Source organism: Hemiscyllium ocellatum, unplaced genomic scaffold (assembly GCF_020745735.1).
Source record: "Hemiscyllium ocellatum isolate sHemOce1 unplaced genomic scaffold, sHemOce1.pat.X.cur. scaffold_543_pat_ctg1, whole genome shotgun sequence".
NCBI lineage: Eukaryota > Metazoa > Chordata > Chondrichthyes > Orectolobiformes > Hemiscylliidae > Hemiscyllium > Hemiscyllium ocellatum.
In genome coordinates, this window is record NW_026869108.1 from 76685 (window position 1) to 88402 (window position 11718).

An 11718-nucleotide genomic window follows, 5' to 3' on the forward strand; every position below is an offset into this window, starting at 1 on the left:
GGGCCTGTTACAGCAGGTAGAGGCCTGGGAGAGCTGGTAGAGACCTCAGCTGGAGATGCGGACAGGGAGTGGGACTAGTATCTGGCCACAATAAGGTGAACTCTCCGGAAACAGCGGCCCACGCTGGTACAGAACGGGCTGACAATGATGTCCGTCAGGATGTGGCAGACCTCCTGGCAGGTAGGCCGGCAGAGGCGACAGATCCTCACACAAGGCACCAGGCACCTAAAAAACAGGAGAGAGACAGGATCGCCGGAACGTACATCCACTCCAGCTTGACAACTTCTGACATATCCATCAATCCCACAGCAACCTCACACCTCCCCACCTTCCCAACTCCCAATCGCCAACCGAGAAACACACTCTCAAATTCCAACACGAGGTCTCAGGCCTTTCTCTAGTCTCCCTGCTCCATGAGGCTTGGGGCCTGGTCTCCCTGCACTGTGAGGCCTCAGGCCTGATCTCCCTGCACCGTGAGGCCTTGGGCCTGGTCTCCCTGCACCGTGAGGCCTGGAGCCTGGTCTCCATGTACTATGAGGCATTGGGCCTGGTCTCCCTGCCCCATGAGGTCTGGGGCCTGGTCTCCCTGCAACATAAGGCCTCGGGCCTGGTCTTCCTGTCCCGTGAGGCCTGGGGCCTGGTCTCCCTGCCCCATGAGTCCTCGGGCCTGGTCCCCCTGCATCGTGAGTCATGGGGCCTGGTCTCCCTATATCATGAGGCATTGGGCCTGGTCTCCCTGCCCCATGAGGTCTAGTGCCTGGTCTCCCTGCAACGTAAGGCCTTGGGCCTGGTCTTCCTGTCCCGTGAGGCCTGGGGCCTAGTCTCCCTGCCCCGTGAGTCCTCGGGCCTGGTCTCCCTGCATCGTGAGTACTGGAGCTTGGTTTCCCTACATCATGAGACCTTGGGCCTGGTCTCCCTGCCCCGTGAGGCCTCCAGCCTGGTCTCCCTGCATCATGAGGCCTGGGGTCTGGTCTCCCAGCACCTTGAGGCTTCGGGCCTGGACTCCCTGTGTCGTGAGGCCTGGGGCCTGGTCTTCCTGAATCGTGAGGCCTCGGGCCTGGGCTCTCTGCCACGTGAGGCCTCGGGTGTGGTCTCCCTGCATCATGAGACCTTGGGCCTGGTCTCCCTGCCCCATGAGGTCTAGTGCCTGGTCTCCCTGCAACGTAAGGCCTTGGGCCTGGTCTTCCTGTCCCGTGCGGCCTGGGGCCTGGTCTCCCTGCCCCGTGCGTCCTCGGGCCTGGTCTCCCTGCATCGTGAGTACTGGAGCTTGGTTTCCCTACATCATGAGACCTTGGGCCTGGTCTCCCTGCCCCGTGAGGCCTCCAGCCTGGTCTCCCTGCATCATGAGGCCTGGGGTCTGGTCTCCCAGCACCTTGAGGCTTCGGGCCTGGACTCCCTGTGTCGTGAGGCCTGGGGCCTGGTCTTCCTGAATCGTGAGGCCTCGGGCCTGGGCTCCCTGCCACGTGAGGCCTCGGGCTTGGTCTCCCTGCATCATGAGACCTTGGGCCTGGTCTCCCTGCCCCATGAGGTCTAGTGCCTGGTCTCCCTGCAACGTAAGGCCTTGGGCCTGGTCTTCCTGTCCCGTGAGGCCTGGGGCCTGGTCTCCCTGCCCCGTGAGTCCTCGGGCCTGGTCTCCCTGCATCGTGAGTACTGGAGCTTGGTTTCCCTACATCATGAGACCTTGGGCCTGGTCTCCCTGCCCCGTGAGGCCTCCAGCCTGGTCTCCCTGCATCATGAGGCCTGGAGTCTGGTCTCCCTGCACCTTGAGGCTTCGGGCCTGGACTCCCTGTGTCGTGAGGCCTGGGGCCTGGTCTTCCTGAATCGTGAGGCCTCGGGCCTGGGCTCCCTGCCACGTGAGGCCTCGGGCTTGGTCTCCCTGCATCATGAGACCTTGGGCCTGGTCTCCCTGCCCCGTGAGGCCTCGTGCCTGGTCTCCCTGCACCATGAGGCCTCGGTCCTGGTCACCCTGCCCCGTGAGGCCTGGGCCTAGTCTCCCTGCAGAGTCAGGCCTTGTGCCTGGTCTCTCTGTCCTGTGAGGCCTCGGGCCTGGTCTCCCTGCACTGTCATGCCTCGGCCCTGCTCTCCCTGTCCCGGGAGACCTCGGGCCAGGTCTCCCTGTCCCGTGAGACCTCAGGTGTGGTCTCCCTTCCGCGTGAGGCCTAGGGCCTGGTCTCCCTGCCCCATGAGATCTAGTGCCTGGTCTCCCTGCAACGTAAGGCCTTGGGCCTGGTCTTCCTGTCCCGTGAGGCCTGGGGCCTGGTCTCCCTGCCCCGTGAGTCCTCAGGCCTGGTCTCCCTGCATCGTGAGTACTGGAGCCTGGTTTCCCTACATCATGAGACCTTGGGCCTGGTCTCCCTGCCCTGTGAGGCCTCCAGCCTGGTCTCCCTGCATCATGAGGCCTGGGGTCTGGTCTCCCAGCACCTTGAGGCCTCGGGCCTGGACTCCCTGCGTCGTGAGGCCTCGGGCCTGGTCTCCCTGAATCGTGAGGCGTCGGGCCTGGGCTCCCTGCCCCATGAGTCCTCGGGCCTGGTCCCCCTGCATCGTGAGTCATGGGGCCTGGTTTCCCTACATCATGAGACCTTGGGCCTGGTCTCCCTGCATCATGAGGCCTGGAGTCTGGTCTCCCTGCACCTTGAGGCCTCGGGCCTGGACTCCCTGCATCATGAGACCTTGGGCCTGGTCTCCCTGCCCCGTGAGGCCTCGGGCCTGGTCTCTCTGCATCATGAGGCCTGGGGCCTGGTCTCCCTGCACCATGAGGCGTCAAGCCTGGACTCCCTGCGTCATGAGGCCTGGGGCATGGTCTCCCTGAATCGTGAGGCCTTGGGTCTGGACACCCTGCCCCGTGAGCCCTTGGGCCTGGTCTCCTTGCACTGTGAGGCCTCAGGCCTGGACTCCATGCATTGTGAGGCTTGGAGTCTGGTATCCCTGCACTGTGAGGCCTCGGGCCTGGTTTCCCTGCATCGTGAGGCCACGGGCCTGGTCTCCCTGCATTGTGAGGCCTGGGGCCTGGTCTCCATGCATCATGAGCCCTTGGGCCTGGTCTCCCTGCACCATGAGGTCTCGGGCCTGGACTCCCTGCCCCATGAGGCCTCGGGCCTAGTTTCTCTGCCTCATGAGGCCTCAAGCCGAGTTTCCCTGCACCGCAAGGCCTCCAGCCTGGTCTCCCTGCACCATGAGATCTCGTGCCTGGTCTCCCTGCGTCGTGAGGCCTCGGGCCTGGTCTCCCTGAATCGTGAGGCGTCGGGCCTGGGCTCCCTGCCCCATGAGTCCTCGGGCCTGGTCCCCCTGCATCGTGAGTCATGGGGCCTGGTTTCCCTACATCATGAGACCTTGGGCCTGGTCTCCCTGCTTAATGAGGCCTGGAGTCTGGTCTCCCTGCACCTTGAGGCCTCATGCCTGGACTCCCTGTGCCGTGAGGCCTGGGGCCTGGTCTTCCTGAATCGTGAGGCCTCGGGCCTGGGCTCCCTGCCCCATGAGTCCTCGGGCCTGGGCTCCCTGCCACGTGAGGCCTCGGGCTTGGTCTCCCTGCATCATGAGACCTTGGGCCTGGTCTCCCTGCCCCGTGAGGCCTCGGACCTGGTCTCCCTGCACCATGAGGCCTCGGTCCTGGTCACCCTGCCCCGTGAGGCCTGGGCCTAGTCTCCCTGCACAGTCAGGCCTTGTGCCTGGTCTCTCTGTCCTGTGAGGCCTCGGGCCTGGTCTCCCTGCACTGTCATGCCTCGGCCCTGCTCTCCCTGTCCCGGGAGACCTCGGGCCAGGTCTCCCTGTCCCGTGAGACCTCAGGCGTGGTCTCCCTTCCGCGTGAGGCCTAGGGCCTGGTCTCCCTGCACCATGAGGCCTCGGGCCTGGTCTCCCTGCACTGTCAGGCCTCGGGCCTGATCTCCCTGCCATGTGAGGCCTGGGCCTGGTCTCCCTGCACTGTCAGTCCTCGGGCCTGGTCTCCCTGCACTGTCAGGCCTTGGGCCTGGTCTCCCTGTCCCATGAGACCTCGGGCCTGGTCTCCCTGCACTGTCAGGCCTCGGGCCAGGTCTCCCTGCCCCATGAGGCCTCGGACCTGGTCTCCCTGTCCCGTGAGGCCTCGGCATTGGTCTCCCTGCACTGTCAAGCCTTGGGCCTGGTCTCCCTCCCGTGAGGCCTCGGGCCTGATCTCCTTGCAGCGTGAGGTCTCGGGCCTGGACTCCCTGCCACGAGGCGTCGGCCGTGTCTCCCTGCTCAGTGAGTCCTCGGGCCTGGTCTCCCTGCATCGTGAGATCTCATGCCTGGTCTCCCTGACCCATGAGGCCTCGGGCCTGGTCTCCCTGCCCGGTGAGGCCTCAGGCCTGAACTCCCTGCGCCGTGAGGCCTGAGGCCTGGTCTCCCTGCACCATGAGGCTTCGGGCCTGGTCTCCCTGCACCCTGAGGCCTCAGACCTGGTCTCCCTGCACCGTGTGGCCTTGGGCCTGATCTCCCTGCACCATGAGGCCTTGGGCCTGTTCTTCCGGCCCTGTGATGTCTCGGCCTGGTCTTCCTGCACCGTGAGGTCAAAGGCCTGGTCTCTCTGCCCCGTGAGGCCTCAGGCCTGGTCTCCCTGTATTGAGAGGCTTGGGGCCTGGTCTCCCTGCATCGTGAGGCCTCGGGCTAGGCTCCCTGTACTGTGAGTCATCGATCCTGGTCTCCCTGCACCGTGAGGCCTCTGGCCTGATCTCCCTGAACCGTGACGCCTCAGGCCTTATCTGCCTGCATTGTGTGGCCTCTGGCCTGGACACCCTACACCGTGAGTCCTCGGGCCTGGTCTCACGGCAGTGTGAGGCCTCGGGCCTGGCCTTCCTGCATCATGAGGCCTCGGGCCTGGTCTCCCTGCCCCATGAGACCTGGGGCCTGGTCTCCCTGCAACGTGAAGCCTCGGGCCTGGACTCCCTGCATTGTGAGGTCTCAGGCCTGGTCTCCCTGCACCGTGAGGTCTCCAGCCTGGTCTCACTTCCCTGTGCGTCCTCGTGCCTGGTCTCCGTGCATCGTGAGGCCTGGGGCCTGGTCTCCCTACATTGTGAGGCCTCGAGCCTGGTCTCCCTGCCCCGTTGAGGCCTCAGGCTTGGTCTCCCTGCATTGCGAGGCCTCGGGCCTGGACTGTCTGCCCCGTGAGGCCTTGGGCCTGGTCTCCCTGCCCCGTGAGGCCTCAGGTCTGGACTCCCTGCCCCGTGAGGCCTTGGGCCTGGGCTCCCTGGACTGTGAGAGCTCGGGCCTGGTCTCTCTGCCCCGTGAGGCCTCGGGCCCGGTCTCCCTGCATTGTGAGGCCTTGAGCCTGGTCTCCCTGCCCCATTGAGGCCTCGGGCCTGGTTTCCCTGCATCGTGAGGCCTCGGGCCTGGACTCCCTGCCCCGTGAGGCCTCGGGTCTGGACTCCCTGTCCCGTGAGGCCTTGGGCCCGAGCTCCCTGGACTGTGAGAGCTCGGGCCTGGTCTCACTGCCCTGTGAGGTCTCGGGCCTGGTCTCACTGCCCTGTGAGGTCTCGGGCCTGGTCTACCTGCCCTGTGAGGCCTCGGGCCTGGTCTCCTTGCCCTGTGAGGCCTCGGGCCTGAGCTCCCTGGACTGCGAGAGCTCGGGCCTGGTCTCCCTGCCCTGTGAAGCCTCGGGCCTGGACTCCCTGCAGTGTGAGGCCTCGGGCTTGGTCTCCCTGCACTGTCAAGCCTTGGGCCTGGTCTCCCTCCCGCGAGGCTTCGGGTCTGGTTTCCCTGCACCGTGAGGGCTCGGGCCTGGTCTCCCAGCCTGGTGAGGCCTTGGGCCTTGTCTCCCTGCCCCGTGAGGCCTCGGGCCTGATCTCCCTGCGCCGTGAAGCCTGGTCTCCCTGCACCGTGAGGCCTTGGGCCTGGTCTCCCTGCACCGTGAGGCCTCGGGCCTGGTCTCCTAGTCCCGTGAGTCCTGGGCCTGGTCTCCCTGCCCCGTGAAGCCTCGGGCCTGGACTCCCTGCATTGTGAGGCCTCGGGCCTGGTCTCCCTGCCACGAGGCGTCGGCCGTGTCTCCCTGCTCAGTGAGTCCTCGGGCCTGGTCTCCCTGCATCGTGAGATCTCATGCCTGGTCTCCCTGACCCATGAGGCCTCGGGCCTGGTCTCACTGCCCGGTGAGACCTCAGGCCTGATCTCCCTGCGCCGTGAGGCCTGGTCTCCCTGCACCGTGAGGCCTTGGGCCTGGTCTCCCTGCACCGTGAAGCCTCGGGCCTGGACTCCCTGCATTGTGAGGCCTCGGGCCTGGTCTCCCTGCACCGTGAGGTCTCCAGCCTGGTCTCACTTCCCTGTGCGTCCTCGTGCCTGGTCTCCGTGCATCGTGAGGCCTGGGGCCTGGTCTCCCTACATTGTGAGGCCTCGAGCCTGGTCTCCCTGCCCCGTTGAGGCCTCAGGCTTGGTCTCCCTGCATTGCGAGGCCTCGGGCCTGGACTGTCTGCCCCGTGAGGCCTTGGGCCTGGTCTCCCTGCCCCGTGAGGCCTCAGGTCTGGACTCCCTGCCCCGTGAGGCCTTGGGCCTGGGCTCCCTGGACTGAGAGAGCTCGGGCCTGGTCTCTCTGCCCCGTGAGGCCTCGGGCCCGGTCTCCCTGCATTGTGAGGCCTTGAGCCTGGTCTCCCTGCCCCATTGAGGCCTCGGGCCTGGTTTCCCTGCATCGTGAGGCCTCGGGCCTGGACTCCCTGCCCCGTGAGGCCTCGGGTCTGGACTCCCTGTCCCGTGAGGCCTTGGGCCCGAGCTCCCTGGACTGTGAGAGCTCGGGCCTGGTCTCACTGCCCTGTGAGGTCTCGGGCCTGGTCTCACTGCCCTGTGAGGTCTCGGGCCTGGTCTACCTGCCCTGTGAGGCCTCGGGCCTGGTCTCCTTGCCCTGTGAGGCCTCGGGCCTGAGCTCCCTGGACTGCGAGAGCTCGGGCCTGGTCTCCCTGCCCTGTGAAGCCTCGGGCCTGGACTCCCTGCATTGTGAGGCCTCGGGCCTGGTCTCCCTGCACCGTGAGGCCTCGGGCCTGGTCTCGTAGCCCCGTGAGTCCTGGGCCTGGTCTCCCTGCCCCGTGAAGCCTCGGGCCTGGACTCCCTGCATTGTGAGGCCTCGGGCCTGGTCTCCCTGCACCGTGAGGTCTCCAGCCTGGTCTCACTTCCCTGTGCGTCCTCGTGCCTGGTCTCCATGCATCGTGAGGCCTGGGGCCTGGTCTCCCTACATTGTGAGGCCTCGAGCCTGGACTCTCTACCCCGTGAGGCCTTGGGCCTGGTCTCCCTGACCCGTGAGGCCTCAGGTCTTGACTCCCTGCCCCGTGAGGCCTTGGGCCCGAGCTTCCTGGACTGTGAGAGCTCGGGCCTGGTCTCACTGCCCTGTGAGGTCTCGGGCCTGGTCTCACTGCCCTGTGAGGTCTGTGGCCTGGTCTCACTGCCCTGTGAGGCCTCGGGCCTGGTCTACCTGCCCTGTGAGGCCTCGGGCCTGGTCTCCTAGCCCTGTGAGGCCTCGGGCCTGGGCTCCCTGGACTGCGAGAGCTCGGGCCTGGTCTCCCTGCACCGTGAGGTCTCAGGCCTGGTCTCCCTGCCCCGTGAAGCCTCGGGCCCGGACCTCCTGCATTGTGAGGCCTCGGGCCTGGTCTCCCTGCACCGTGAGGTCTCCAGCCTGGTCTCACTTCCCTGTGCGTCCTCATGCCTGGTCTCCGTGCATCGTGAGGCCTGGGGCCTGGTCTCCCTACATTAAGAGCCCTCGGGCCCGGTCTCCCTGCATTGTGAGGCCTCAAGCCTGGTCTCCCTGGCCCGTTGAGGCCTCGGGCCTGGACTCCCTGCCCCGTGAGGCCTTGGGCCTGGTCTCCCTGCCCCATGAGGCCTCGGGTCTGGACTCCCTGCCCCGTGAGGCCTTGGGCCTGGGCTCCCTGGACTGTGAGGTCTCGGGCCTGGTCTCATTGCCCTGTGAAGCCTTGAGCCTGGTCTCCTTGCCCTGTGAGGCCTCGGGCCTGGGCTCCCTGGACTGCGAGAGCTCGGGCCTGGTCTCCCTGCACCGTGAGGTCTCGGGCCTGGTCTCCCTGCACCGTGAGGTCTCGGGCTTGGTCTACCTGCCCTGTGAGGCCTCGGGCCAGGTCTACTTGCACTGTGAGGCCTGGGGCCTGGTCGCCCTGCACCGTGAGGTCTCGGGCCTGGTCTCACTGCCCTGTGAGGCCTCGGGCCTGGTCTACCTGCACTGTGAGACCTCGGGCCAGGTCTCCTTGCACTGTGAGGCCTGGGGCCTGGTCTCCCTGCACTGTGAGGCCTCGGGCCTGGACTCCCTGCCCCCGTGCGAGGCCTCGGGCCCGGTCTCCCTGGGGACAAACACTCACCATATGCGTAGACAGGTGACGAAGGAGAAGAGGCAGCCGGTGAGGATGGAGGCCGGGATCGCACAGAGCAGAGAGATGATCCGATAACTCCACAGCTTGCAGACCTCGAAGCTAACGTTACTCCAGGCCCAGACCCTGTCGAAACTGTGAGTGGTGGAAGGTTCAGCAATAATCTCCGGGAAATCCACCTGGAACAAGGGTGGAGAGACTTCAGGCACAGCCTCTCAATGCACGTCCTTTCACCCTCTCACCCTCTCCACTTCGTTCCCCAGTCGTCCCTCTTGTCCTTGGCATTCATTCCTCCCTCCCTGAGCCACTCTGCCCTTACCCCCCCCCCCCCTCTCTCTCGCCTCCCCATGTTAGGAACACCCTTGGGAAGAATCAGTTGGAATCCACACAGATCTCTAGATGTTATTCTGCAGATCCCAAGGTATGATTACGCACAGATGCTAAGGGTGATCTGACACAGATCTCCAGATGTGATTCCACATAGACACTGAGGCATGATTAAGCCCAGATCCCGAAGGGTGATCCCACAGCGATCTCCTGACATGATTCCACACAGATCCCCAACTGTGATTTCACAGAATCCAATGTGTGATCTCACACAGATCCCCTGGGTGTGATCCCACACAGATCCCCTGGGGCAATCCCACACAGATCCCCTGGGTGTGATCCCACACAGATCCCCTGGGGCGGTCCCACACAGATCCCCTGGGTGTGATCCCACACAGATCCCCTGGGGCGGTCCCACACAGATCCCCAGGGGCGATCCCACACAGATCCCCTGGGGCAATCCCACACAGATCCCCTGGGGCGATCCCGCACAGATCCCTGGGTGTGATACCACACAGATCCCTTGGTGTGATCCCACACAGATCCCCAACTGTGATTTCACAGATCCAATGCCTGATCTTGCATGGATCCCCGGTTTACTCTGACAACCGGGGATCCATGTGCCCTGGGGTGATCCAACACAGATTGCCACCTGTGATTCTCACAATGCTCCAGATGTAATCCCACACAGATCCCCTGGGTGTGATCCCACACAGATCCCCTGGGTGTGATCCCGCACAGATCCCCTGGGTGTGATCCCGCACAGATCCCCTGGGTGTGATCCCACACAGATCCCCTGGGTGTGGTCCCATACAGACCCCCTGGGTGTGGTCCCACACAGATCCCCTGGGGCAATCCCACACAGATCCTCTGGGGTGATCTCACACAGATCCCCTGGGTGTGATCCCACACAGATCCCCTGGGGCAATCCCGCACAGATCCTCTGGGTGTGATCCCACACAGATCCCCTGGGTGTGATCCCACACAGATCCCCTGGGACGTTCCCACACAGATCCCTTGGGTATGATCCCACACAGATCCCCTGGGTGTGATCCCGCACAGATCCCCTGGGGCAATCCCACACAGATCCCCTGGGTGTGATCCCACACAGATCCCCTGGGAGTGATCCCACACAGATTCCCTGGGATGATCCCACACAGGTCCCCTGGGTGTGATCCCACACAGATCCCCTGGGGCGATTCCGCACAGATCCCCTGGGTGTGATCTCACACAGATCCCCTGGGGCAATCCCACACAGATCTCCTGGGGCGATTCCGCACAGATCCCCTGGGGTGATCCTGCACAGATCCCATGGGCATTCGCACATAGATCCCCGGGGCGATCCCGCACAGATCCCCTGGGCAATCCCACACAGATCCCCTGGGTGTGATCCCACAGATCCCCTGGGACAATCCCGCACAGATCCCCTGAGGCGATTCCACACAGATCCCCTGGGCGTGATCCCACACAGATCCCCTGGGTGTGATCCCGCACAGATCCCCTGGGACGATCCCACACAGATCCCCTGGGGCGATCCCACACAGATCCCCTGGGTGTGATCCCACACAGATCCCCTGGGGTGATCCCACACAGATCCCCTGGGCAATCCCACACAGATCCCCTGGGACGATCCCGCACAGATCCCCTGGGGCGATCCCACCCAGATCCCCTGGGTGTGATCCCACACAGATCCCCTGGGTGTGATCCCACACAGATCCCCTGGGGCGATTCCGCACAGATCCCCTGGGGCGATCCCGCACAGATCCCCTGGGCAATCCCACCCAGATCCCCTGGGGCGATCCCACACAGATCCCCTGGGTGTGATCCCACACAGATCCCCTGGGCGATCCCGCACAGATCCCCTGGGCAATCCCACACAGATCCCCTGAGGCAATCCCACACAGATCCCCTGGGTGTGATCCCACACAGATCCCCTGGGTGTGATCCCACACAGATCCCCTGAGGCGATCCCACACAGATCCCCTGGGTGTGATCCCACACAGATCCCCTGGGGCGATCCCACACAGATCCCCTGAGGTGATCCCACACAGATCCCCTGGGCAATCCCACACAGATCCCCTGTGGCAATCCCACACAGATCCCCTGGGCAATCCCACACAGATCCCCTGAGGCGATCCCACACAGATCCCCTGGGGCGATCCCACACAGATCCCCCGGGGCGATCCCGCACAGATCCCCTGGGACGATCCCGCACAGATCCCCTGGGGCGATTCCGTATAGATCCCCTGGGGTGTGATCCCACAGATCGGCAGATGTGATTCCCACGTCGATCCCGATTCCACCCCACCAGTTACAGGCATTGAGCTGTTTTGCCCACACCCCCACCCCACCTCTGAAGCCTCCAGCCTGAATCCTCCCCCACCCCAGAGGGCGGGGGGGTGGGGTTATGGAGAAGGAGAGCGGGTACCTTGAGGTGCTGGTTCATCCCGGTGGGGTCTCTGTCCTCTTTGTCCGAGGAGCCAGTGTGCTGGGGATGTTCCGGTGTCAGTTCCCTCCCGCCCTCGGGCTCTGGGGTCTGACCTTCCAGGTTGACCGTTGTATAATCCTCGGCCTTCATGGTTCAGAACGTGTCCTCACCACCCTGCGCAAGGGGCAGAGGGCAAACAGAGGGAGCGCCAGAGCGTGGATCTCTGATGTTTAGGTCCAACTCGGTTCTTGCCTTTCAGCTGACCTGTTCCCACACGCTCTCTCTCTCTCTCTCTTTGGAATGGACCCTGTTCTATTCTGAGAGACCAACTCAATACTTCCCAACATTTCGCTGACACAGAGGGGCCCAGGACTCGAAACAACTTAAAGGGACTCAAGCATTTCACTCCCGAAGTCTGACAAGGAATCGGTCGTATAATTGTGGGGAAACAGGTGCAGGAGTGAGGCCATTCAGCCCCTCAAGCCTGATCAATAGGATCATGGCTGATTATCTAACCCTGCCCCCTCAGGTCCGCTTTCTCCCTTGTATCCAACTCCGTCTCAGAAATGTCCAATGTTCCAGGCCCTGACCGCAGAGAATCCCGCAGACTCCCTCCCCCCCACTCTCTGGGTGAAGATGTTTCTCCCCACCTCAGTCCCACCC

General features: G+C 64.2%; 1 protein-coding gene across 1 annotated transcript; it reads right to left on the bottom strand.

Annotated features, from left to right (window-relative positions):
* LOC132813926 (caveolin-2-like) lies at window positions 1-11338 on the bottom strand. Its single transcript, XM_060823309.1, has 3 exons — window positions 11056-11338; window positions 8292-8479; window positions 1-225 (listed from the first exon to the last, which is right to left on the bottom strand). The coding sequence occupies exons 1-3, from the start codon at window positions 11203-11205 to the stop codon at window positions 75-77; spliced, it is 489 nt and encodes a 162-aa protein (XP_060679292.1). The 5' UTR covers window positions 11206-11338; the 3' UTR covers window positions 1-74.
* Window positions 11339-11718: the final 380 nt, after the last annotated feature.

Excerpts from the sequence above, each read along its gene's own strand:
- LOC132813926 (XM_060823309.1), bottom strand. The coding sequence starts at position 11,205 with ATGAAGGCCGAGGATTATACAACGGTCAACCTGGAAGGTCAGACCCCA. Across the intron at positions 8,480-11,055 it reads GGATGAACCAGCACCTCAAG|GTGGATTTCCCGGAGATTAT; the intron begins GTACCCGCTCTC and ends CCCTTGTTCCAG. Across the intron at positions 226-8,291 it reads GTCACCTGTCTACGCATATG|GTGCCTGGTGCCTTGTGTGA; the intron begins GTGAGTGTTTGT and ends CCTGTTTTTTAG.